The sequence below is a fragment of the Pholcus phalangioides genome, unplaced genomic scaffold, assembly GCF_987345545.1.
Source record: "Pholcus phalangioides strain wild (caught in Gottingen) unplaced genomic scaffold, Ppha-v1.0 ptg000008l_1, whole genome shotgun sequence".
Classification (NCBI taxonomy): Eukaryota; Metazoa; Arthropoda; class Arachnida; order Araneae; family Pholcidae; genus Pholcus; species Pholcus phalangioides.
In genome coordinates this window covers 35,649,688-35,675,802 of record NW_028301601.1, presented here as the reverse complement: position 1 = coordinate 35,675,802, position 26,115 = coordinate 35,649,688, and the positions used below count along the sequence as shown (strand labels likewise).

The 26,115-nt window shown below is 37.7% G+C and overlaps 3 protein-coding genes across 5 annotated transcripts in view; 1 reads left to right on the top strand and 2 right to left on the bottom strand.

Annotated features, from left to right (window-relative positions):
- The window catches only part of LOC149084214 (sodium-dependent proline transporter-like), a 126,902-nt gene that overhangs the window by 32,379 nt on the left and 68,408 nt on the right, over positions 1–26,115 (bottom strand). The gene's annotated exons all lie outside the window — the stretch shown is intronic.
- On the top strand, positions 1,351–14,812 carry LOC149084219 (uncharacterized). Of its 2 annotated transcripts, none has more exons than XM_089234556.1 (3): positions 1,351–1,595; positions 6,168–8,181; positions 14,496–14,812. In XM_089234556.1, the coding sequence occupies exons 1-3, from the start codon at positions 1,396–1,398 to the stop codon at positions 14,499–14,501; spliced, it is 2,220 nt and encodes a 739-aa protein (XP_089090682.1). In that variant the 5' UTR covers positions 1,351–1,395; the 3' UTR covers positions 14,502–14,812. The 2 variants fall into 2 exon arrangements, with proteins under 2 accessions (XP_089090682.1, XP_089090683.1); XM_089234557.1 differs by having other exon boundaries at positions 1,352–1,595; positions 6,168–7,815.
- LOC149084218 (uncharacterized) lies at positions 19,047–21,248 on the bottom strand. Its single transcript, XM_089234560.1, has one exon. The coding sequence runs from the start codon at positions 21,215–21,217 to the stop codon at positions 19,304–19,306; it is 1,914 nt and encodes a 637-aa protein (XP_089090686.1). The 5' UTR covers positions 21,218–21,248; the 3' UTR covers positions 19,047–19,303.

The following is a 26,115-nucleotide window of genomic DNA, read 5'->3' as shown; positions in this document are numbered from 1 at the left end:
GGAACATCATACGTTCAGAAAAAAAGAAAAACTATCAAGTACTTGAAAGAAGAGGAAAGGGACAAAAACATTTGTTTCAATAAAATTAAACCGATGCTCGCATTTTGAGTTTTCATTCACTTCTAACGTATATTTGAACTGTGTATGAATTGAAATATACTATAAAAGATGCTGTAGACTTGACACAAAAGATGTAGTAACTTTTTTCAAATGGGGGCAATGTAAATCACTTCAGTGAAATTGTATTATTCAATATTGTAGGTAATAAGAATATATGTAGTCTTCGAGAATTACATATTTCAGTTTATGTTGTAAACTACTATAGTAATATTGTATTGTAGTAGTGAGAATATTTTATGTAAATGCATTTATTCAATGAATTGATTGTTGTAAAGTATTAAAAGGACACATATATAATATAATGGAATTCAACATAATATAAATACTTTGAAAATTCATATAACCATTTTGTAACCTCTCAGCCCATAGTTTGTTTTTTTTGTCTAATATAATTATCAAATGTTCAACCTTATTCACACCTGAGGAAGTGGGTTTTACATAATATTAAAAAAAAAATTACCGCTTGTTGTTTTTAAGCAACTATCTTGCCATTCACCCGATCAATCTACCAAAGTAGAGAAACCAAGCCAAAGAACACGAGAGCTCGGTGCTTTGGCACCGACTAGCAAAGGCAACGATGTCCCCGATTCTGCCTTTCATCGGCCATTAAGGGGTAAAATATCGAAAATTAAATGCATTATAAACTGTTCCTGACTTCGACCCAAGCAGTCTAAGAATAAGGAAGCGGGTAAACCCCAAGTATTTCCACGACTTTTTTTTTTTTTTCAGAACGATTGGAAGAAAAACAAACATAATTAGAAACAAATAATTCGTTGTAGTGTCTTCGGGAGCATCAGAAATCGTTTTAACATCGAAAATCTTCGTAAATCTGAAGTAACACTTTTGTAGTAACCCTAGAAATCATGCACTGACCATTTAGGCCTCATATATCAGCCCTGAATTGAAAAGCAGCGGAAAAAGAAATCACAGTGTATATTTTGCGCCATGATTGGAATAATCGAAATCTATTGTTCTTCGAATACATGGACCATTATGGTTATAACTTCTTACTACATATATTTTTTATATGTGTTTCAGCAGATATATTGGCGATTACTTGGCGATAAATCTGGGACGTCCCCCCCTTCGTTTCAGAGAGAAAGCAACCACGGAAAAAATTTCGGTGGTTTTACAGGTTTCTGAACACGGCACATTGCAATAAATCATGACTGAATCCTTGAAAATTTTCTTAGGATTTCTACGAGTACTTCGTTGCGTACGAGTATATATAAACAATAGCCCCGGATTGTTTCTACAGGAGGTGTCAGGACTAGAATGATTGCGAAACTTTCAGAAATGGCGCTCTCGATGATGGCCCTGGTCGTGTACGTGGCTTGTGCTACGGTGCAGGGGAATAACTTCCCACCAGTACGAGGGAGATTTCCCATCCCTTCGACGGCGGTTAAAAGACCACTCGTAGATCAAGGATTACTGCTGTCGGCGAATCAGAGATTAACAGGATATCCAACTCAAAGGTGAGTTATTGGCATTAGCAGATAATAGCTTCAAAGTTATTAGCCAAGAGTTTGCTCTTAAATTGAGAATGAACAACTTAACCCTTTTAGCGGTTCAGCAGATATCCCACCAAACCCCGTATGAAATGTCTTGTCTTTTAATGAAGTTGCTAGGCTTTCTTTCGATTTTCCACAGGTGAAAACTATGAATGATAAGGAAATGTTTTACATTGAAGAAATCAAATTTACAAAATACTTGGGCTTGTCAATGCTAAAATAAGAGGCTTTTAAGGAGTCGAGATATCTCGTCAATGCCTCTTAAATGGTTAAGGTTTGTCAAATTGTGATGCGCGTCTTTCTACAGAAGCTTCCAACGTTCTTTTAGAGCATGTGAGAGGTACACGTGTAGGTTTCAGAAGCAATGCAAAGTCACTAAATTTTTTTCCGTACATCATTTCAAGGTAAAATAATATTTTCGTCGATTCATGAATTATTTGATCTAATTTTTCTTCACAGATGTTCACTAGTTTTATCGAGATTCCTACATTGATTGACAATTGATTTCTAAGGATATGTAAGGTATCTGCCCCTTTATTCGTTCTTCCATCAGTTACTTCACGCATTAATTTCGTTGATTATTGAAAATCATGTCCATTGATAGGGAAAGAGATATTTTGGTCTCACACACCCCTGAAGTTAGTGGTAATCAAACTTTCCACACCCGTGGCTTCTAGGTTGAGTGGCCTGGCAACCATGAATATATTATACGCATGGATTGGTTGAACACTGGTTTTTTCTATCCGGCTAAATAATATCACACCAATACCTTTTACTCAACGCGACGTCCTTGTTAAATGTTTTGCGATGCATCTGGTAGCCATTGAGAACTGACGCATGCATTTAGAACAATTGACTTGAACTATATCCATTAGAATAGCATTGGGAATTCGAATGTCCAAACGGAATTCAGAAAAGTTTACACTCATTTGAATATATTCCTTATTCCAATCAAATGAGTTTTCTGGTCCCATAGGAATTGAAAAAATGAGTGTTCCCTAGAGATGTTGTAAAACTGCAGTTAAGTTAGATTGTAGCTCTAGTTATCATAAATGCATGACTGACGAAACTGTACACAGTCGGTCTCGATTAAACAGATACCAACGCACATAGAGGTATTGTTCCAATCTAGCTGGCCGAAAGTCCGTTTTTAAAAATGCAGTTGAGGTGGGAAAAACGTAGCTAACAGTGAAGTTAAATAGTGGGAGAATCAATTTACCGCCATACGTGATTCTTCTGTGTGATGTAATTAGAATCAGGCAAGTTCACAAACTCTATTTTGTAGCCGTAAATTTATTATCTCTAATATCAACTTCAGCGTTGTGACTGCATTATCTCAGTGTTATAATATTTGGTTTCCAATTATACTGGGTACTTATTATGGGTACTATTATTGATGCTGAATAATTAGGGAAGTCCATGCTTTAACGTTTTAGTATTCAACATGAATTTGTTTATTTAAAATATAAGATAAGGCAACATGAAAGATATGTATATTTTTGTCAATTTTTATTGTTAACTCGATACATTCGATAAGAAATTTGTGATACTTCCCAATAATTCCCGATGCTTTTTTTTTACTGTAATTGAATACTCAAGTTACGTAGTAAATAACTTTGAAAAAATAAGCCGCGGTTTTTAAAGGTATTTCTTTCGGACGCAAATCTATGTAGTTCTGTTAATGATAACTTTAAGAGATTCTGAACAATAATGTTTTAATTTTCAACTTTTCTTTATTATTTATGGGTAACCAAATTTATAGGTAATATAATTTTATGAACTATAGGGTCATCGGAGTGAAAATTGTCTAACCAGTATTCGCCCAGTTTAGACAACAAACTAAAATTTCTCGAGAAAAACATTATTTACTTAAACGATTATTCAAAAGAGCAAAATCAAAGATAAAACATGACTTTTCAAGGCATTCTTTTACTGACCCAAAAGAATAGTGACTTCTAACCGTTTCTGCTAATTTGCCCAAAATATGTCGCAATTTTTAAATTAATCGAAATGTTAGTGAGATTATTTCAAGCCATTTCATTTCGATTGCCAATTTTTACAAATATCCTGTGATTTCTCTCTTATCGATATCAAAAGTTACAAAACACTGAAGAAAAAGAAAATTAAAACACTATAATTCTCAAATTATCGAAAAAAATTACACTGCGACATCACAAATTTTAGTTTTTGAGTTAATTTCCATTATGAGATAGTTTTATTGATAAATAAAATACTATTGTAACCAGACAATCAATCACTACTTCACCAAACACCAACTCTGGCCATATCGCTATATTGCAATTTACTATCATTAATGAGATGGGTTGGTAATGAACGCGCTGTCTATTGGTGGTCACCTCAAGTTCGTTAGGGAAAATATCTATATCCTCCCTCGGATTCGTGGACCGCAATCTTCATGGTGGTACACGAGCATCTTACCACCATGCCACTCGAGCGCTGACAATCAATCACTAGCATTTCATTATAATTAGCGTTAGTTTTACATGTTACAGTGCTTTTCATACACCCGGTATGTATCAGAAAGATTATTTCCCAAAGGAAAAAATACTTTAAAAGTGTAATAATAAACTGATGTTACATAAGCTTTAAAACACTTTTTCGATTAAAAAAAAATATTTTTAGCCAGTTTTATCTGACAAATAACCCCATATGCAACGGTTTTCCAACTCACAATATCCGATTAAGCGGGTTATTCGATTAGGCGAGGAGCAATTCATATGCGGTTTACATCGTAGTTTGTTTTATAAAAAGTTTAATGATCAATATTAATAAAGCTTCTGGAATTAAAATGAAATGAAAAAGGTATTGGGATTTTTAATTCAATATCAAAGATTTTTACTTTTCATTGCAAAAGTTAGCGTTCTCTATGGGCACAATAACAAAAGTAATTAAATTTACGTACTGAAGACCACTTAGATACTTCGAGGCCAGTATCCACCCTCAAGTGTAGGTTTATTCCAAGTCTTAACTTGACAACATATTTGCTATTATTCCAAATGTTTTATACAATAAAAATATTATATGCATAGCGATTGATATGCATTAACAGTTGTTGTGTGAATTATAATACGTATTCGATTAAGCTTAAGCGGGGGAAATTAATAGTCTTTGCGAAAAAAAATTTTGTTCTAAAGAATTTTATTCGAATAAGCGGGGTACCTGTTTATCCGTTACGCGGGGTAAACTCAATTTTAGGTGCACGTGTAAATGCCTCCTCCAGGGAACCTCGTATTTGGAACTATATTTGCCAGGTCAGGAGTTAGTATCTCCTATATACATGTACTATGTACTTCAGCATTCTGAATTAATGCAATGCATTCCGTACTTCTTAACCTACACACCATGTTTTAGAAGCATGAATTTAGAAGCTTGTGATGTTCACACTGATGCGGCACCTACGTTAATTTTTGTTTCGAACAAATAACAAGAAATTTAATATTCGTGTATATTAGTACTATATTCAGATATAAAGTAATCAAATATGATTTCAGTGCTCAGGATTGGTTCTGGCCATTAACAAGCATCATATAACGAATATTTACTTGTAAAGTAGAAAACATCGATTGCATGCAAGATATTGAACTTTACCATGAAAAGCGGTGGATAAGTAGATGCGGTGCTTATATGTTGAAAAAAAAAATGTGTGTGTGTATATATATACTGATTTATTCGATGCTTTTTTTCCTGATAATGTGATCAAATGGTACAGTGCATTTTTTAAGTGTTTCACTGAAACTACTATAAAAGGAAAACGATTCTGTCAAGTGAAAAATATCACCATCGTATCAAAGAAGACTTGATCATTGGTTCGATAATTGAATGATTTTGCTACTATAATCAAATAATACCCTCCGTTATTATTTCCATACATAATATTCACAATGCAGTGTGGACGAGAAGTTTTGGACACAATAACAAATCAATGAAATTGACAAACAATCGTGGTTTGCACTAAAATATTCAATATAGCGAAGAGTTTTTCCCTCCTTTGATAAATTTTAAAAAAAGTTGCACTTTCACTCACAGGTGGTGCTGTAAAACGAAAAACACTTACATAACACATAAAATGCAACTCAAACAGTGTATAGTTAATGTTTATGACAATTTGTGTTACATAAAACTACCATTTACCAACATGACCACCCTTTCACCCGTATAGATGCAAAAGGGCGCTCATATTGAAATGTGATCGTTTTATGGAAACGTAAATTGTCACAAACATTGGTTATGCACTGTGTGTGTTACATTTTAAGTGTTATCTCGAGTTTGTTTTACAGCGCCACCTTTGGGAAAAACAATTTGAACTTTTTTTTAAGTTGCCAAAAAGAAAAACTCTTAGCTATGATAAGTATTTTAGTACAAACGAAGCTTTGTATGTCAATGCACTGATTTGTTATTAATTTTTGAAATTTGTCCAGGACTTATTCATCCACCTTGTACTATTCCAAGTATACTTCGCTTTTAAATATTTCACTTATTCTAGATCAACGTTCTTTTCTTCTTGATTTTTTCCAGATGGATTTTCCCACCGAATGTTATCTTATCTCAGGTAGTGGATGATGCGTCCTCGGAAACTCCTAATCAGGTGTCGGAGAGCGATCTACCAAGACAAGTCGGCTCTGTAGCTACACCAGCGCCAGATGGATTACCCGAGGCAGACATTGCTGACCTGCCACCGGAGATATCTCTTTCTCCACCAGATGATCGGACAGGATTTGTGCAGTTCCCGGTTCTCCCAGGAAAATCTCAACGTCCAGATGGAGGGCCACCGCAACCATTGTCAGTCTATGAAATTTTCGAATGGAATCCGATCCAATTTCCTGTCGGTTTCCTGGGACAAGGTTCAGTAGGAACTGATGCGACACCAAATCAAACACCACCACCTCCTCCTCCTACCACTCCAGCTCCATTACCACTCACTGATCCACCTACCATTGACCCTAGCTCTACAAATCCAATCTGGTTTAGTCCGTCGGCCCTCACGTATCCTCAAGGTATACAAATATCTGACATCCCGATAGCTCAAGTTGCCCAAAACTCAAAGTCAGCGAAAGTTATTCCCATCGAGCCAGTTCTACCGTCACCGATCAAAGGATACGCTGTTTCGGACATCGTTAGGCCACCCAGGAAGCAGCAAAACATCATTTCAGTGAGCTCCTTGAACACCTTCCCTCGAGCGAATTTCGCTCAACCTGCTGGGCTCGGTTACGTCACAGCCAATGACCCTTACAACAACGGCTACGTGGCAACCGTGAGTGGTTATAGCCCTCCGCCTCCAGACAGGGTCAGAAGTAATCCAAGCTCAGATACCGTGACTCTCTCGAATGCTTATGGAGATTTGTGGGTTTTGAAAAGGGACGGACCACGGCCGTACTTCGAAAGAATAAAACTGTCGCTACCAGCCTCTGCTCTTCCTTATGGAACGGTAAGCTCTTCAAGCTCCCCTAAATCTGATTTACTTGTAATTAAAAAGGAACCGAAGGTAAGCCGCTTCATACCTCAAAAAACAATAACGAATGTCGCCCCACTTAACATAGTTGCTCCTGTCCCTGCTGCTCCAGTATCTCAGCCATGCACGATCAAACCAGCTCCTATTTTAACCAGAAAACCCGTAGCTGCGCCTGTTAGAACGTTTCGAGTACCTGGTAAAGGTAACCCATACCCTGGTCCAATCACTGCCCTTTCACCGTATTCTTACATAACGTGGAATCCTAAATCAAGAGCTTATATGTACGCGGTTCCCGCAGTAAAACCGACAACAAGCGCAGCCGTTGTTGCTGCTCCTGCACCAGTAAAAGCTAAAGTTGTGAAAAGCGTACCTCGCTTGGTAAATTTGAATGGTTATTGGAGGCCGATTACTCTTCCAAATGAGCCGAGTTTCAACGCAGTACCAGTTAATCCGTCGAGGATCCTAGCTTCCCAGTTGCAGGTTGCGGCAGAAACGCAGTATCCACCTCAGAGCTCTGTTGAATCTACCGTTGATTACTCTCCTGAAACGTCCTCGACATCGTCCTCCCTTTCGACTTCCTTCCCTACCTCTGAACCTATTTCCGATAGCAGCAGTTCCAGCGAACCTGTGAAGCTCGAGTCCCTGATCAGCGCTGTGACGGCCATCAAGGAAGACACGCCGATATCGAGGAGCGCCGAAGCCGATAGCTCAGAGGTAACCAAGCAGATAGAAATCGAGAGCGTCGTTTCACCAAAACCCGACCCTGGAAGGTATCGCTCTTACGTTTTCCGCTACGACTATCAAAACGATCCCGAAAAACCGAATGACAGATTCGCTCGGATCATTCCCGTAGCGTTGAGGAACCCAAGTTTAGATACCGCTGGCGGAGATCCGTTTAAGTTCCACAAGGCCGTCAGCTATATCTTCAGCGAAGGCGATCTTACCAGCGCTGTTACGCAGGACGCTCCTTCATCATCATCGGAATCTGCTCCTCCATCCGACGCACTTGCAACAACTGGTGTGGACGCACAGCCTAGTAGTTCCGAGGAATCCAGTAATGTTGTTCGGGTGGAAGAAACGGTACGATGAACAGATTTAGTCGGTCCCTTCCTGAATTTACGTAGAGATATTCAATATAATTTCTTTAGTTGAATTCCAATTATGAAAAAAATACCCTGAACCAGTGGTTCTCAACTTAGAGCCATATTACCCCTTTGTGGTGTTGCGATAATCCACGGGGCCACTGGTGGTAATCAAGTACAAATACAAATGCCACAACAGGCAAAGTGTCCAACAAGGTTACTGAAAAAAAGTTCCTCATCAAAACAATATCAAATATAAACAAAATAAAGCAACCCAATGCAAAAGCATATACGTATCACGAAAGAAAAAAACTATTAACTATTATATATGAAATTGATTTCCATAGGCTACTTTAAAAATTCGTCAGAGCAGGGCAAATGCCCGAAATGGGCGAAAAACTGTCGGGCAATAATGGTTTTGGGTCTCAACAATCACTTTCGGAACGTTTACTTTGGTTACCGTGGTTCCCTAGCTACGCGTTTCAGACGTGTATGTGCCTTTACAATGGTTTCTCCCTTCTTTAATGCTGCAAGTATATGTATAATAGTTTATGCCTTTATAATGGTTTGCCACTTTTTCGATCCTCCCAGTAATGAGAGCTTCTTAAATATACTTCTACTTTAGACGTCAGAATCATAATCACTTTGAGGGTCAGGCAAAGGATGATCCCCATAGAAATCAGTGTCGATTCTACTGTAGAAATGCGGAAATTTAGTGGGGTTTTCCTCCACATCAATAATTTAAAAAATTGTATTAAATTCTCGATTTTTTAAATATTGAGTTCGCTTAAACACGAATTATATATGGAGTAATTAGCCGGACCTACTTTTGAGTTGGATATCCATGCATTGATTTCAATTTTTTTATTTATATTTTCTCAAGCATGAAAATTAAGTTCTTCGTATTGTTTTTAATATTCAACTGCATAAATTCATACATTTTAGGTTGCTTTAAAATTAATTATGGACCCATAAAGTACATTGAAGAAATTCCACAACTTTAATTAAGAATTTTTGAAGCAGAGATAGGCAAATGGATAACTTAAAGTTCGGGTGGATGGGGGGGGGGCAAATCGAAATACCTGTCGCGCTGGAGAAGTCGCCATATTCGTTGACTTAGACACGATTTGTATGTCCCTTAAAGAAAGAGGGAGATATCACGTGATCCAAAAGCCTCATTGAAGAGAACCCGGGCAGCGCCGGGTATTATAGTTAGTATATAATACACTGACCGTAAAAAAATATTATGGTTGTCTTAATTCTATGTATGGATACCTTATCGATTTATCCCAATATGTTTATCGTACTTCTTTTTGAACGTGTCAGTTGTCTGAGAATTCGCAACTTCAAGATGTAAACTATTCCATTTGTTAACATCCTTATAAAGGGAAAACTCCCTGCGACACCACAACCTGGAATTATCTCTTATAAAACAATACTAGTGTCCCCATGTCAAAGCAGTTGATTGACGGTGTGTAAATAAACTATGGTCTCCATCCTATCCATCAAATTGAAATTTTTAAACACTTTTCCCAACGAAAAAGTAAAAAAGGGGAGTCATGCTAAATTATTAGAGGGCCCACGGGGAGATGTTTAAAAAAATTAATGTGTGAAAAAATAAAGCTTTTAACCCTTAAACTGTTCCCATTGCCTTTTGGATGATGGTCTTAGTGGCCTGTTCAATTATCTTTTGATAATTTGAATTTGTTTTAGTTTTTTTTTTAGTTGAATTTCTCAAAATGAGTTATAAATGGTGTACGAATATTTTATGTGGCAGTTCTTTTCCTGTTTCATAACTTTCCCTAGTTTTTGGCCGGTGTGATTGTGTGTAACGTATTTCCCTCTTTTTCGATTATATTGAATACTGGGGGGGGGGGGGGCTCTGCCCCCCTGCCATCTTTGGCGGCCAACCCCCCTCCTCCTCCTCCACTTCTATTTCATCCCACTTCATCGGCGTGCTATGGAAGGGCACGTGTGAAAGCAACAGCTTACTGAAGAAGCGAATTTTAATGAAAATAATAAAGCAACAAAAAACGAATGAGATTCATCAAGTACCCCCAGGAAACTTCCCCATGGGGACGCCAGATTCAATTCGCTGAATTTTAGTGGGGCCCCACACTGCATATATCTTCGGCTACCGATGTGTTGCAAATTTTACAATGTTAAACAACAAAAATCAATGAGATACATCCAGGGGCACCGATTAGAACCTGTCAACATTTCCATGGAGCCCTTACCTGGAAGCTTGTCGGACACCCCCCAGTGAGGGGCCACGAAATTTTTTCGCTTTTATCAATTGTGCAACGAATAAAATTCAGGGCCTCACATCCAGTAGCGGGGGCACAATACGCAGATTTTTAGTGGGGGAATCCAGCTGGACTTATCTCGGTCTTCCGCTGTTGCGAATTCTACAATGTTAAACAACAAAAAAAATCACATTCATCCAGGTCCCCCAAAATGAAACCTGTAAACATGGGGCCCCCGACCTGGAAGTATGTCGGTCATCCCCCGGTGCGAGTGCCATGAAAATTTTTCATTTTTATTCGTTTTACCAACGAATAAAATCCAGGGCCCCCAACCAATTACCCGGGACACTAATTCGCATACTTTTAGCGGGGGCCCAGACTGGCTTTATCTCGGGCTTCCACTGTTGCAAATTCTACAACAGAATAGAATGAGATTCATCCAGGGACCCCAAAATGAAACCTGTAAACATGGGGCCCTCGACTTGGAAGCTTGTCGGTCATCCCCCGGTGCGAGGGCCATGAAAAATTTTCATTTGTATGCGTTTTACCAACGAATAAAATCCAGGGCCCCCACGCAACTACCCGTGACCGAATTCACAAATATTGTGGGGCCCCCAGACTGGATATATCTTTTACTTCCGCTATCGCAAATTTTTCAACGTTAAAGCAGGAAGAAAACAATGAGATCCATCAAGGGCCCCTGGAAATGAAAACTTTTAACTTTCCCATGATTGTATTCGTGCAATCCCCCCGGGTACCCCAACCCTGTGTGTTGGGAGTACTGCTGTTATATGTATATTATACATATACATACCTCTCGGCATGACTCCCCCCCCCCACATCCACAAGGGCAGGGCTGACAGGGGCCACAACTATTCTTATCACTTTTTGATTTTTCACACTATAAATTAACCACAGGGGGGGGGGCCCTGAAAAGCTGGTTTGGGGGCTCGCCATCTGAATTCCAGCCTAAGGGCCGTGCTGTAGGATGTGGGAGCCTCTCGGTACATGCACATGACATGGTCCCGATGGGTGAAATGGGTCCAGATATATGCTAGAGTTAAATGAATACTTGACCCAAAATCGTAACCGACTTCCGTAACACAAAAACGTAACAGATTCCCGTCACCTATTTCTGTAACATAAAATCGTCACTTATTTCGGTTGCTTAGAAACAGGACCTTTTCGAGTTTGTGATTTTATATTATAGAGTAGATAAGCTACGCCTGAGTTCAATTGCCATCTGCCTGTCACAAACTTTTTTATTGCTTACGCAGGGAGGGAGGAAAGCATATCTCCGAATATTTTCGCAGATGAAGGGTTAAGTAAATATGATGGTAAAAAGTGTGACAATTTTCAGAATCCAGTAAAACAGTGGTTCTCACACTTTTCCCCCGCGGTCGCTTGCCCAGTTCATGGCTCATCTCCGGCTCCCCAAAATAGTTTATTACATATTTTGACTTACAAAAGAACCACTTCAAAGTGTAAATATACACACAAATCAATGCTCCCAGCTCGCCGTGATGCCTCTTAAGATTGGTGACACTCCTAGGACCCGCGACGCACATCTTCAGAAACACTGCAGTAGAAATGAGTACTTTGTTCTATAGCCAAGACCATCTCGCCGCATGGCTCGGGAATCTACATAATGAGATCTGGTACTATTATTTTTGAAAGTACGCGGATATGTAAGCTTTTACCTCCAGTTAAATATGGGATCCCTTAACATTACTTTGCCGGAAGGCCCGTAATGTTGAAATGACTCTACATCGAACCTTGCAAGAGAGACCCTCATCGAACCCTAGCCCAAGAATACGGTGATATAGTGTGAACGAAAACTATTTATAAAGTCCAAATTCACTTCAAAATCATTCAATAAGTAGAGGATCTTACTGCTGAATGAGAAAAGGGGCCTCGATAATACAGTGGGGGCCACGAAAAGAAAATATGATGTCATAATGCCCATGGATGGGAAAAAAACAGCTAAGAAACACTGCGTTGCATTCGGTAGAGGGACCTTTATCGAACATTTTGTACACGACACTTGTCGGGTTTTCAGTTCCAATGAAATGATCCAGAAGAATTCTTTCAGACTCTAATTATTTTGGTAATTATCATGAGTATGTACAACTAATTCATTAATTAATAGAAACTGCTGTATGATTTATAAAAGTGTAAATATTAATTTGAATCTGCAGTGGCATAAAGAGAAACAGCAGGTATTCAAGCGAATTTTCACTACATCTTTCCAAATTTTTGAACTCACTTATTCTAGTAGTAATTTATCGTTCATGATTTAAGCGTGTGTCTCTAGCTGAAAGCACGTTTACAACGAAAATGAGGAAAAAGAATACCCATATGGGAAAACGGATGTACACTATTTGAACTTGGTTCAGCAAAATATGTTTTCTTGAACACTTGAATGAGACGGTTTAATTAGAGTATCTAACGAAACATAATTCAAGTATCGAACACAAATCATTTTGAGGACGCTTGACATTTGCTGATATTCTGCAGAAAATTAAATTAGATTTTATATATATAGCTATTTAAGCGACTGGATACTACTATTTCACGAAGAGTACTCCTCGGCAGAATTGATATTGCCACAAAGTGAGGGAATTATTCAGAATATTGTATCAATATATGTGATAGTGATTTAGTTCACGCGGATGTTTCGAATAGGATTTTATTCCAGTTATCCCATATAACAAGAAATTAGGAATCTAAGTAGACTCACTTCTTTCATGGGAATGGATTAACTAATTACAAAACTTTGTATTTACAAACCATTTTCCCACTTGTCTATAGCCTCGTTTAAATGGGAAAGGAAAAGTCCGGCCCCCTTCACTCCGTAACAGGGAAAAATGCACCACAAAAATCCTCATAGAACAGGGTGTAAATATTGCCTTCTCTATCTTTATTCTTCTTTCCCTACGAGAGGAAAAAGTCGTCAATCGAGTGCCAGAATTCCCAATACTACCGCAATATTTTGCATTATATAATTACGGAGAATAATTTTTTAACTCGCAATGCAAGTAGATTGAACTGTAGGTATTCAGTTATATTCAGTGATTTATAACTCAGGAATAGATCAAGCATTGTTTGAAACAGAAAAATTAGAATTTCCTCTACCGGTGTCAATCAAGATTAAATGATTGTTCAGGGCTAAGGAGCTGCAGTGCTAAACCTCTGCATTCGAGGTTTCAGATGTTTCGTCTACATCTGAATGGTGCATCCTCAGTGGTTGTCAGAGTTGCTGAGATTTCCTTGGTTGTCCAGAGACGTCTGAGAGGATCAGTACATTCTAAAAAACCGAATTGTCTTTTAACAGTGAAGGAAATCACCATGCAAGTTCTTGGACATCGTGCCGATTTTCCGTCCTGGGTTCGAACCCTAAAGGGAGTTTGTCTACTGAAGTTGGTTTTCTTTATCCAACTTTTCAGGTACAAATGCGAGCCGATCTCAAAGTACGAATTACAGCTACAGACCCGACAATCGAGGCCGTAACTAGAAGCGGGGCAGGAAGACAACTGTCCCGAGTGGCAAAATTTAAGGGTGGCAATTTTAAGTGGGAACGAAGAGCACCCTTATGAAGTTATCGAATTTTAAATTTGTGTGGGCTCCTAGTTATGGCCCTGCCAACAATGGTACAAATATTCAATATAATTACACTTCACAATTACAATATGAAATGGCACCACCAACTTCCCGCACAACACTAGATACTCAGACACCCTTCCGGCACAACTCCCGTATAAAAGGACATAAACTGGTAGTAAATTCCCAACTGATGGGAAGTTTGGGGTCGCGCTCGGCTTAGAAGCAGCAGCCAAGACGATCACAGTGAATCCATTTCCACACCACTCCAAATGTCCCCACCACCCGCAGAAGGCATTGGAAAACCCAAATTCCAGTGAAGCACGTCTCCTCAGTAAAATCCTCGCATCATTGTTCATGACACTTCGTGTGCATTACAAATATTCTGTTTCGAATTTAAGTGAAAAAAAAGTTACATTTTTGTTGAAATTATTATTCAAATATAATTTTTAAATTTTTCTTTCAGCCCTAAGAAAAATGCAAAAGATGTTTGAAAAAATGTGGAAAACCGATATTTGCGTGTGATTTCTCTACTTGCATCGCTTGGTAACCATCATTTCGTCTGTCATCGTTTAATAGTTGACCATCATCCTCGACACAAGAACGTGGACATTTTTTCTTCACGGATTATATCGCCGTAGAGAGAGAACTGGCACATACCATTATATTGATTCTCGAACCACCCTCTTCTGCTTTTTTTTTATACTGTTGATTTCAATTTTTATTTCTTTGAATTTTTCTCCCGAAAAAATGTTGAATGAAATAAAGTGCATCTGTATTTCATTACGTTGTTTGAAGAATTACTTTTTTCCAAGTTAAAATTGCCTTCAGCATTGATGACCGTTGAAGTACGATATTTCATACTGAAGAGAGGAGAATTGAAAACGAATGGGTAGATTGATGATTCCAATAGTTTCATTCCTAAAACAGTTCGCATCGTTATGAAATCCGGTCCTTGGTATTCGCGGTCTCTTTCCCATTTTGAAAAACACACGGCATATTAATTATTGTATACCTCTCGCTGAGGTAACAATTCTAGTTTTACGTGTTAAATAAACATTTAAAAAAACTTCTTACATGTTTTTCCGGTGCTTCTGAAAATATTCAAACAAGACTGTTTAAATGTTTCTAAAAGTGAAAAACTTTTAAGGAAAATTCGAAATATTGACAAAGGCCAACTTCATTGCTGTGGTATCTCGTTATTAAGGTATCAATGAGACTACAGTCACAGTAATTCAGAAGTCGACAGATGAGGGAATAATCGAGCTGAAACCGAAGCTTTTATACCTTAGATAAGCCTATACCTTATGAAGATGATCGAGAATTAGAGGACAAGTTCATTATGAGCGATACAGCAAAGACTTCGTAAGTTTAAATCGGCAATGCATTGCTTCCATGATAAAATATGTACCCATCTGTGGTACATTTTGTACATGTAGAAAAATTGGTATACGAAGACTTGTTACTATAATCTGACAAATTAGCCCGAACATAGAAGAAAAGACTAACAGGAAATATGTTTTTCTTTCCAGAAACCATCGCCTTTAAGTAAGTTGGCCCTCCCACCCACCACTTCTCTCATACAAAGCAGATACTGTAAAAATGAGATAACAACAACAAAATTTTATAGTTTGAGTTATTCGAGAATTTTCCATATTCGTTGTCACTTCTGGAACGTAACCCCTGTGAAAACGGAGTGACAACTGCACATAAAATTAATTTTTCATTTTGAGTATGATTTCCAAACTTTAATAAATAACTTTGATCAATCTCTGTCGAATTTCGTGAATAATCACACACCAGCAGGTGATATCGCTATATCGTTGACAGGAGTTTAAAATTATATACACACTTTCTCTCGCAAATAAAATTTTAAATAATAGCTCCCAACTGTCATTATTTTTTTTCCTCGTTATAACACTTTTATTATTACGAAGTTTTTCTGTAATCACTGCCTTTAAGCACTCTTGTGATTTGAAGGAAAAAAATCTAAAAAATTCTCATTTACAGTAAAAATATCCGGTGTCATATGTTATTTCTCTATACTGTATTAGGGTCAGAACATAGTGCATCCGTATATCTGATTCTGGAAACCCGCGTCGTCCACGAGTGGTTAAAAACTCGAATTCCAAGCTAAAAAAATGAAATTTTTGTTTTTAACCAATCGGAGAGGACGCGGGTTTCCAGAATCGGAAATACGGACGCACTATGTTCACACCCTTAGGCGTGAGAATCTGAAAAAAATCTAAAATTACAAAAATTAAAAAAAAAATCCATATACAAGTTGTAAATAAAATTACGTTTTAGAAAAAAAAATTATCTTTTTTTTGGAATCTATATTGTTGAGGTGGTAAAACCATTGTTGTAGGACAACTTCTGAACTTTTTCGAGTTATTCATTGATCTAAATACGCGTCAGGTTCGGTGTATACTTAAGATACATCCAGTGGATACGTAGAGACATTTTTCACCGAGTTTTCAGAGACATGGCAATAAATTTACAATTAAATTTTTGAAGCTGTTCGTGTAAAAGTTATTTTTTTATTTCAATAACTATACAACCCCTTGCAACATGAATGGCATATCTGAGTTCTACACGTTATTTGGATACTTTTACTAATTGAAAGTATACCTTTAGGATCAACAGTTCGCCAATAAAATTGTGCGAGGGGAGGGGGGTTAGGTAATCACCCTGCATATACATGTATGTGCCAAATCACAAATCTGGCACCAGCTTCATCTTTTTCATTGTCGGGAAGTTATTAAATATAGACGCATAATTTCCAGAGCATTCTATTATGGGGCACAGTTCATGTAAGCCTACTCGACAAAATCCTTCTGCATTATGCATGCTTACATAATGGGGAAACATGATTCTATCTCGCAAGGAAACTTTTCATCGTGATGTCAAATGTGATGAATTTCTGCCGATAGCTAATTTTTATTGGTCATGAATCTCCATACTACGGCTTAAGCAGCCATGTTGTTTGCAAAATTATTAGTTAGACGAAATATCATGCGCATGCATTCTGATTATATTCAAAGAATTTAAAAAGGAGCAGAAAAACTTCGGGGCCGTTGCACAATAAATATATAAATATATATATACAGGGTGGTCAAAAAGTCCGTAGAAGCTTTACAAATTCATAAAAACCGGAAAAATAACCGAAATAAAAACGTTTTGCATGGTTAACATCGCTAGGTCACGGGAATTTTTTAAGGCAAGAAAAAAAACACTGACGATAAGTGGCGCTGACGTACAGAAGTCAAAGAAAAGATACGCAAATAACGAACAGAATGTTCATTATTTGTGTAATGTTACAGTAATGAACATTATTTAATGTTCGTTATAGCAGTATGTTCACCACCACAGGGTATAACACATTGTAGGCGAGTCACAAATCTAGCAACGGCAGAGTGCAGCAGGTCCACATACACGGTTTACAACGGTGAACTGATTGTGGATTAGGAGCACAAGTTCTTATAACCGTCTCATTTGCATATATCCACCGAAGCCGCTCGTACCAGCACCACTTATCGGCTGTTTTGTGGGGTTCTTCCTGTTTTCTTTCCCCCAGCATCTGTTAGATATCAAGGAAAGCCGGAAAATTTTGATACTATTATTTAGTTAGGTCCCTTCTGACCGTTATACAGATATTCAAAGTTCCATACAGTGTGTTATTAAAACCAAAATAATTCTTAGATATTCTGTTGAGTACAGCGAAACCTCCCTACAACGATACAACTATAAATCCCTCTACATGTGTACAACGGTATTTTTTCGAATCTTGTTCGGAATTTCTCCTAACTTAATGTTAAACTCTTTCGACACATCGATAACTTTACTACGATAAATCCCTCTATGTAACAATGTATTTTGATGATATTTCAAAACTACTGTAACTATATTCCCAATATTTCACTCAAAAAATCACCTTCGATATATATTTTTTAAATTGTTTTTTTGTTTTTTTTCCAAGTTGTGCAAGCAGCATCGGTATTATGGCATTACATACTGTCCGAAGGTGTTATTGAAGTTGCCGTGGAGGTGTTTTTTTGTGTAGTACACAAATGTGTTGTGCAGGAAACAACATTACAGGGTAAAACAACTGAATTTTACTCAACTAATAATTTTACATTTTTTGCGGCGAATAACAACTCTTTTTATCGCGGCACCAATTCCGAACACATATGTGCTAATAACAATAAATTTGGGGGTGCCTAAATGGCAATGGCAACTCTCGATGAAACGATAACCCCTCCGCAATGATATTTATTCTTGGTCCGCAGAGTATCGTTATATCAAGGTTTCACCGTATTTGCAGAATGGTAACACATCTAATTCGACCTGGAAGTGTACTTACAGTATAAACAGTCTTTACTGGATAATTTCAAATTTTCTTCTCTTTTTATGTCAAGAAAAGCCCATTGTCAACCGATAATGCACAGATACATTATACAATGTTTGAAGATAGTGATTTTATGGAGGTGTTTTGCCCATAATGGGCAAAACACCTCCATAAAATCATTTTTGCCCATAATGGGCAAAAATTGGATTGAAATGATTTAAGAATTGGGTGCACTCATTGAACTAATACTTTTTTTTAGCTTCAAAAGGAACTAACTTTAGCTCTTTTATACAGAGATACGTACTCATGGAGAAAAATTTTGTTACCCAAAATCTACTCTTTTATGAGTAACGGAGGTTCCACACAATAAAAATGCACTGCATAACAGTTTCTATAAATTTCTTGCATTTTTTAACGCGACTTAGTTCATTGATGTATCTAAAATTGCAATTTCGTGGAAAAAAATATATGGTGAAACCCATACTAATAATACGTATGATACGTGGGAGCTTGAAAAAAAAAATTGCGTAACAATAAATATTTCCTTCTGAAACCCTGACACATTACACTTATAATTATCTATTCTATGATTGATAATCAGTAATTACGAAGGAAAAGGATAAATATTTTCCTCGTTTCCGAATAATTAATTCTTTTACTAGCAGTTTATCATCTCTGATCATTTATTCGCTCTAGTAAACATGGAAATACAGACATAAATGGCACAATAAAAACATGTTACTTCTCAATCACATGCCATATCACAATAAGTAATAGAATTTTGTTTCTTGTAATTCAATAAAGCAAAGTAAAAAACGCTTAATTATCTTCGAAAAAATATGTATACTGCATATAATTACCAATAATTCATTTTTTCATCTTTGTTTTTTTTTTTTTGCTTGGGTGATTAGCGATAGATCACAATCCTAGTTCTCATTTTGATCGGTGACGGCAGTCTGATTACGCCGCTGTCTCGTTTGTATCTTCAACATGACAGCTCTAGGTGGCTTTTCCGCCATAACAACCACGTTCGCACTCGAACTGTTCACAGTGCCCGGTTCGTTAGTCTTGACGAAGGCCCTGAAACCGTTCTCATCGGCCACGTAATTCACCTCCCGATAGATGCCGCTGGCGTCCCGATAACCGTAATTTCCACTGACCTGCCCATCACGGTCCGACATCTCTTTCCTATGCTGCTGGGTACCAGAATCATCTGTCTGATCATAACCGAAGATGTAGGGCTGGACGACCCTTCTTAGATTCGCGGCGTTAGATCCGATGTTCGATTCTTTGAGGAAATTGAGGTAGGTATCGTCCTGCTGAGCACGGTTTTGTTCAGAATTGGCATCCGGTCTAGCCGCATCAGATTTGTCTTTCAGAATACTCGTGGTTATCACACCAGGTCGCTTTTCATTCTGCGATGCATTCTGGACTTTGTCGTCTTCTGGGATCATTTCCTGACTCCCATCATCAGCATCGCTATCAGGATTCACATTGACTTCAGAGGTGTTCGTCGTGTAAAATGTTGATGTTTCAGTTACGACCTCGTTATCATCTGAAATGTAGGTCGTAGCACTTCCATCAAATGTGTCATTCTGAATGACCTCTGGGCCTGCGCGCAGAGACTGAAAGTATTGGAATGTATTTTCCGGAGGAGAAGGGGTAATAATTCTGTCACTAGAGGCTGTTGCATTCATTCGTGGTGATTCACGATTCCCAACAATATGTATAGAGTAGGGTGGATACACTCTTTCAGGTACATGGCGATACTCAACGTTTTCGCGGAAGGGACGGAACGGCTCGTGTGGCTCGGTAGAATTCACGACACCCTCGTGTTCATCATCCAGCTGGAAGTAACTACCCGTATATGAAGAACCGGGATCGTAAAATAATTGAGGCGGCGAGTTAACGCTGTGCGGAGATCCGAACACAAACACATCAGGATGATGCGGACTGAACGAAGTGATGTTGCTTTCTTCATTCACGGATGAAAACCTATCGACAGGTTCTTGGTTGGAACGTATCCCTAAACTCTCCAAGAAAGCAGGAAGTTGCTGTTCTTCCATTATCCATACATGGGGACCGTCAATTGCCATATCCTTCTCGTCGGATGGAAGAGTTGTTTTATGCACAGTATCGGTAGGGCCGTGTCCTCTTAGGGCAGTTTTCGATCGACGCCTTTTCTTCTCGATGAAATCACCGTCATTGACACGATAGGCCGGATCTGGTTTCAGGCTTCCGTCACTAGTCGATACAGACTGCTTCAGAAACTCCAATAGTTCCGTTGGGAAGCTTCCATGATGATCAGATTGCGTATCCATGGGTACCTCTAGGATGACGTCATCGTAGTCAACAAAATGATGCGAGCCACTTGGATTCATTACACGAATTCCCACTGATGAATGTTCGTCTTGCTGATTATTCGTATATCCAGCACCCGGCTGTAATGCCGAGTACACATCAGATGGATAAGCGGTGTCTGAAGAGTTTGCGACATCATCTGTGGCATCGGGAGGAGACAAGTGTCTATTTAGAACTGGAATCGGTACGAGACGGTTCTGCCTACGGCGAGAGACGAAACTCGGCATCATCAGCACGTGGCCGCTGTCATCCAACTGAGGTTGATCGTCCATAGCTCTTCCCACTTTGCTGCGTCGCTCGTTTCTGGTCGAATATTCACCGATTTCGTCCTTCTCTGTGTCATTAGGAAGATTGGTAGGCACCTCAGTGTTGTTACTCAAGCTCAGAGCAATGCTTATGCCAAATGACAAGCACAGAGCGAAAATTGCTGTAATAGACGTCATTCTTCGCTCATTTCCAGATGGAACTAACGTTGCCATATTGAATGTAGCTCTCTTTTTATGCCGTGGAGGAAATGCTGAACGTCCTGAACTGAAATACACGCATGAGAGCAAAGTTATTCGACTCATCTACGTCTTTTTTTTTCTTCCTGTTTCTATATGGTCGTGTTCATTACCATAAAATGAAAAATAAAAGATTCTTTGGCATAAAACCAGTGGACCAGGCGCTTGTCACCTCAACTGTGAAATACCATAGCCTCCGCCTTACCGAGAACAACAAGATGAGTGAATAGCAATGAAGATGCAGGTGGGAAAGTTTGACACCATTAAGTTTGGAAGCATCCGTAACGTCTCTTATTCCAGGGATTCCTGTCAGGGTTTGGTGAGCGGAACGCCATAAAAAGCCTTAAATTTTTATTTTCACGACCATGTAAAATGAACATTTTTTTTTACGAACATAAAAGGTGCGAATTTATTATTAATGCAATAACAAACACGACATTGAGCGTTACGTAAGTGTAGAGAGTTAAAAATATGACTAATTCTGTGATTTCGACAGTGCACACAGTTACCTAACCCTCGGATTAACACGGACCTCTTCGTGCCCGTTTTGTGGTGTCGATCGTTTGATGCCGTGGACTTTATACAATTCCATGGTCAGAACTGTATAATGACTCCTCCATTCTTCGAGTATTTACATTGGTTTTGCGACTCTACTTCTATGGGGTGTGTAGGGTCAAATGCCAAGAACAATAAGTTTAGAAATCGTATAGTAAGATTTAGTCCACATAGCTATGGAACTACAATGAGAGGTAACAGCATATGTTTGTAAAATGTATGGTCTGAGAGCTTGGGATGAGATAAAGCTCCCGATGCTCTATCAACAGCGAGTGCAGAATTGTGTATGACAAACAAGTTTTTTTTTACATAAATGTTTTCTTTATTTCCCATTGTTTGTGAATTTTCACTTTTTATTGTTTTGTTGGGGATTGCCACATTTTTCCAATTCACCATTTAGTACTAAGTAGCATAAGGCAATCGTCAACTATTTGTAAAATTGAATTTCACGTCCGTAACAATTAAGTGGGTCTTTCCTGGGTGACTAGGTGCATTTTTATAATTTATCCATGCTACTATAGTCAAAATGTTTAATCCTCGCTTTCGTAAAAAGTAAATATTTTAAATTCTTAGCGATCCGGAGGTTTATCCCGGTACTTTCTTGGCATAGTTCGTAATTTACAGCCCCTACCCCGCAATAAGGAACGTTTATAAATGTGTGTCCGTTTGCGGGTTGTGTATGGATTATGCGTTCTGCTAAGAAGCCGAATTTACAGAGGGCTTTCCTATCAACGTAAATGACCATTCTAACAAAGTACCGTTGTCGAAGTACCTTTAAAACCGTACCGACATAGGACCGCAAAAGATTAAACATATCATTTCTTCAGCAACTTTTCTTTCTGTTCTTCCCAATCCATCCAAAGAATAGAGAAGACTTCAGAAATTCAGATATTTTTCAGAACAGTCTGATTCAAAATTGCGTGCTGATGACAACTTGCAAGCATAGGGGTACTCGGATTCTACAGTCTCGATTGATATTCATTTTAAATATTAAAGAATTCATTTATGCTAGTCATAGTTTAAGCATATGTATTCATAGGTGCTTCTCTTCTAATTATATGTTATACACTCGTACTCTTGAGTGGAAATCATTTATAAGATGCCATTACATTCGAAAGGAGATTTGGTGGATGAAACTACACTATTTCGGGGAAGAGCATGAAACGGAAAAGGAGGAATCGGGACGTCACTTTTCTAGACTGCATCTAGAATCAATTTACCTACCAGCTTGTGTGTTAAGCTTCACTCAGTAATCACTCCGAGTACTTGGACACATGTCCGGAAAGGACCACACTTGTGATGCGTCTGTTAATTGCCGGAGAAGATCCAATAAGTGTTTGTGCATGGAAGACGTCTATGCCCAGAGCAAAAAGAAAAAATTCTACGATTGATATAAAGGGGAGTGGGAAGCGTACAATTAGTATGAAGAAAATAAAAAATTAATTACAACATATGCCGAATGAGAATAATGTACACAAGATCATTAATAGAGTGTAGAAAGACGCTCTACTACTCAGCCGTACATGCACTTCGTACACATTCCTCTACTGAATTTAGTGTAAAAAGACAGCATAAGAACGTGAGTCAACGAATTCACAAAATTATTTCCATTGTATTCGCATCATAACTGAAATTATAATACGAGCCTAATGAATCTTGCCACTTCAATTCAAACAGCCAAGTTTCTCAAAATCGTCAAGATAGTCTACTGCTTAATAAACGATTACTTGGTCTCTTGCGAGTGAAAAAGTTTTCACTTTATTTTAAGGAATAGAAACTCTCTGCTATTTTCTATTTTTCTATGGTTAAGTACAAATTTTTAAATTTAGAATTTAGAAAAATCAAAATATAAAAAAATACTCAAAGATTTTTATTCAATCGTTATGAATTGATTGTGAGAAGACTTCCCTACTGGAAGTCGAAGGAAATTAACAGAACTGTATATTATGGGAGTAAAATAATATAGAGCGAGCTAGTTCCTAATTTAAAGTGAAATTTTTCCGGAAAAAAAAACACTCAGGCCAGGCCCGTCATTTAGGGGAAGGGGGGCCGTTGCCCCCCCCCCCCTGGCTTTTGAAAATACACTACAAATGGTATATATATACACTGATTACATGTGCTTTCCCCCCCTCCCCCCGGAAAAAGTATAAATGACGGCCCTGACTCAGGTTTTATTTTTGACAAAAATTTAGCAGCAAATTTTCCGTATTTCATAAACTTTCCATGTCGAAGGATCTCGCCCAGAAGAAAGTTTAATCACGAATATAACTTCAATGAAATACATGATCATTTTCAATTATGATGAAAAACAATTTTATGTATTTTTATTCTTCAAAACACCCAATTACATACTTTATATTTAACACCCTTCAATTAACCTCTTTCATACACTATTAATAACTTTAGTAGAAGCATTTTAAACTATTTTCTTCAATATTTATTGCAATAACTTGGTGAGTCGGACACATGCAAACCGTGGCGCATAACTTCTCTTAAGTAAAGATCGACGAGATGAAACTGCGCATAGGGCTGTACAGATAAATATGTATTTTATGAGACAACAAATTTAAAAATTCATCTGATTACTCCTGATGCAAAATTGTTAGTTAAATCAATGCAATGCCATTTCTCAAGAGCTGAAAATTCCATTTTTTAGATGAACGGACTGGATTCAAAACATCTTGCATGAGTCTCATTTATTATCCCTCTTACCATTTCAGACTCTGAAAACGCCTATAGACTCAAGTAAAATGATTTGGTAGTTACACTAATCCATTTCAACCAATTCATGTCGCCACTATATAATTTTACATTTTATTTTAAATATTATATTATGTTTCTATATTGGTTTTTATTCGTCTTAGCCATCAGCAGGTCTGCGAATTTTTCTCACGGATCCGCAAATTAATTGCACGTTTACTTTCCCTTTATTTACTTATTTTTTACTAGTTCGCAAGTTATTCCTCTGATTCATTTTGTATTTCCAGTTAGAACATTATTTATATTATATCTTTTTTTTTTGCCAGTAAAGAAATTACTTATATTTACTTTTATCCTATTAACTTATTCTTTACCGGTTCGCAAATTACTTCTATTCATTGCTTATTTTACTTACTTATGTTTTGGTGGTCCGCAAATTACTTTTGTTAACTTTTTTGTTATTTGGTTATTTTTATAGGTCTGCAAATTTCTTCCATTTACTTTTTGGTGGTTCGCAAATTATTTCTCTGATTTCTGTTGGTCCTCGAAAATTTTCAACCACTTTCGCTTGTCCGCAGTTGTGAAAAGGTTGAAGAACTGTTCAAGAAGACATTATGATGTAAAATCTTTCCTTCCAATGTGTATATCTCGTGGGGGTATTAATTGCAATGAACTGTAACGGAAGACACTTTCATATTTTCACACTTCTGGCCTACTCATTCAATAGACCGGTGATAAATTTTGAAATCATAAAATCTCATTTTAAATCAGCTCATCTTTTCGACTTCCAAACGCAGGATGACATAAAAGACTCCTTAACTTTGAAATAACAACAAAATACAATGATATAGACAAAACAAGTAGTTCGTTTAATAGACAGGCAACTGAAATGACAGACAAATGAACTAGTTTATGAAATTAGTTATAGCGGTGGCTAACAGATGACACACTTTTTTTTTTTTTTAACTTTTATTTATTGCCCTTCACAAGAATTGGTCAAATCACATTGCGTAGGGTCCGAAAGTCGCCTTTCCTGGAAAGGACGTGAAGAATGGTGTGAAGCCACTTTCCTGCAATGTCTCTAGGGAAATGGATGCGCATGTCGTATTAGTAAAGCCCGAAAGTTCAGGTAAAATTGGAAAATAGAGTGGCAAGACAATTTTCCAAACTTTTTTCGGGGATGCCTATTTCGATATTGTTTTATTCGTGAACATTAGAGCGCGCATTGTGCAGAAAATAACTATTTTTCGTATTGAGAACTTCAAAGTCATTTTTTATGTTTAAAATCTCCAACACTTAATTAAGGGTACTCGGGTGATTGCCATCCAAATGGGAAGATTCGAATTATCGCGTTCCCGCTGACAGGTCGATTGCCCTGCCTGATTTTCTTCATCATTGTAGGCGATGAAGGAGGGGGGGGGAGGATTTTAAAAACTTCTCAAACGTTTTTTGAGTAATCAAATGTGAAGATATTACGTGCAATTTGAGAAATCGGAAGAGCGATCAATGTATTAATGAATGTGCCAGAGGAGGAATCTTTTTATTAGTGTCATCTGTTGTTAACTTAAAACACTAATTTCTGAATTTGTGCCTATTATAGGAATATGTTATTTTTAGAA

Bases quoted from the DNA above. Each gene is read 5' to 3' on its own strand.
- LOC149084218 (XM_089234560.1), bottom strand. From the start codon at position 21,217: ATGGCAACGTTAGTTCCATCTGGAAATGAGCGAAGAATGACGTCTATT.
- LOC149084219 (XM_089234556.1), top strand. From the start codon at position 1,396: ATGATTGCGAAACTTTCAGAAATGGCGCTCTCGATGATGGCCCTGGTC. The intron at 1,596-6,167 runs GTGAGTTATTGG...GATTTTTTCCAG, and splicing joins ACAGGATATCCAACTCAAAG to ATGGATTTTCCCACCGAATG.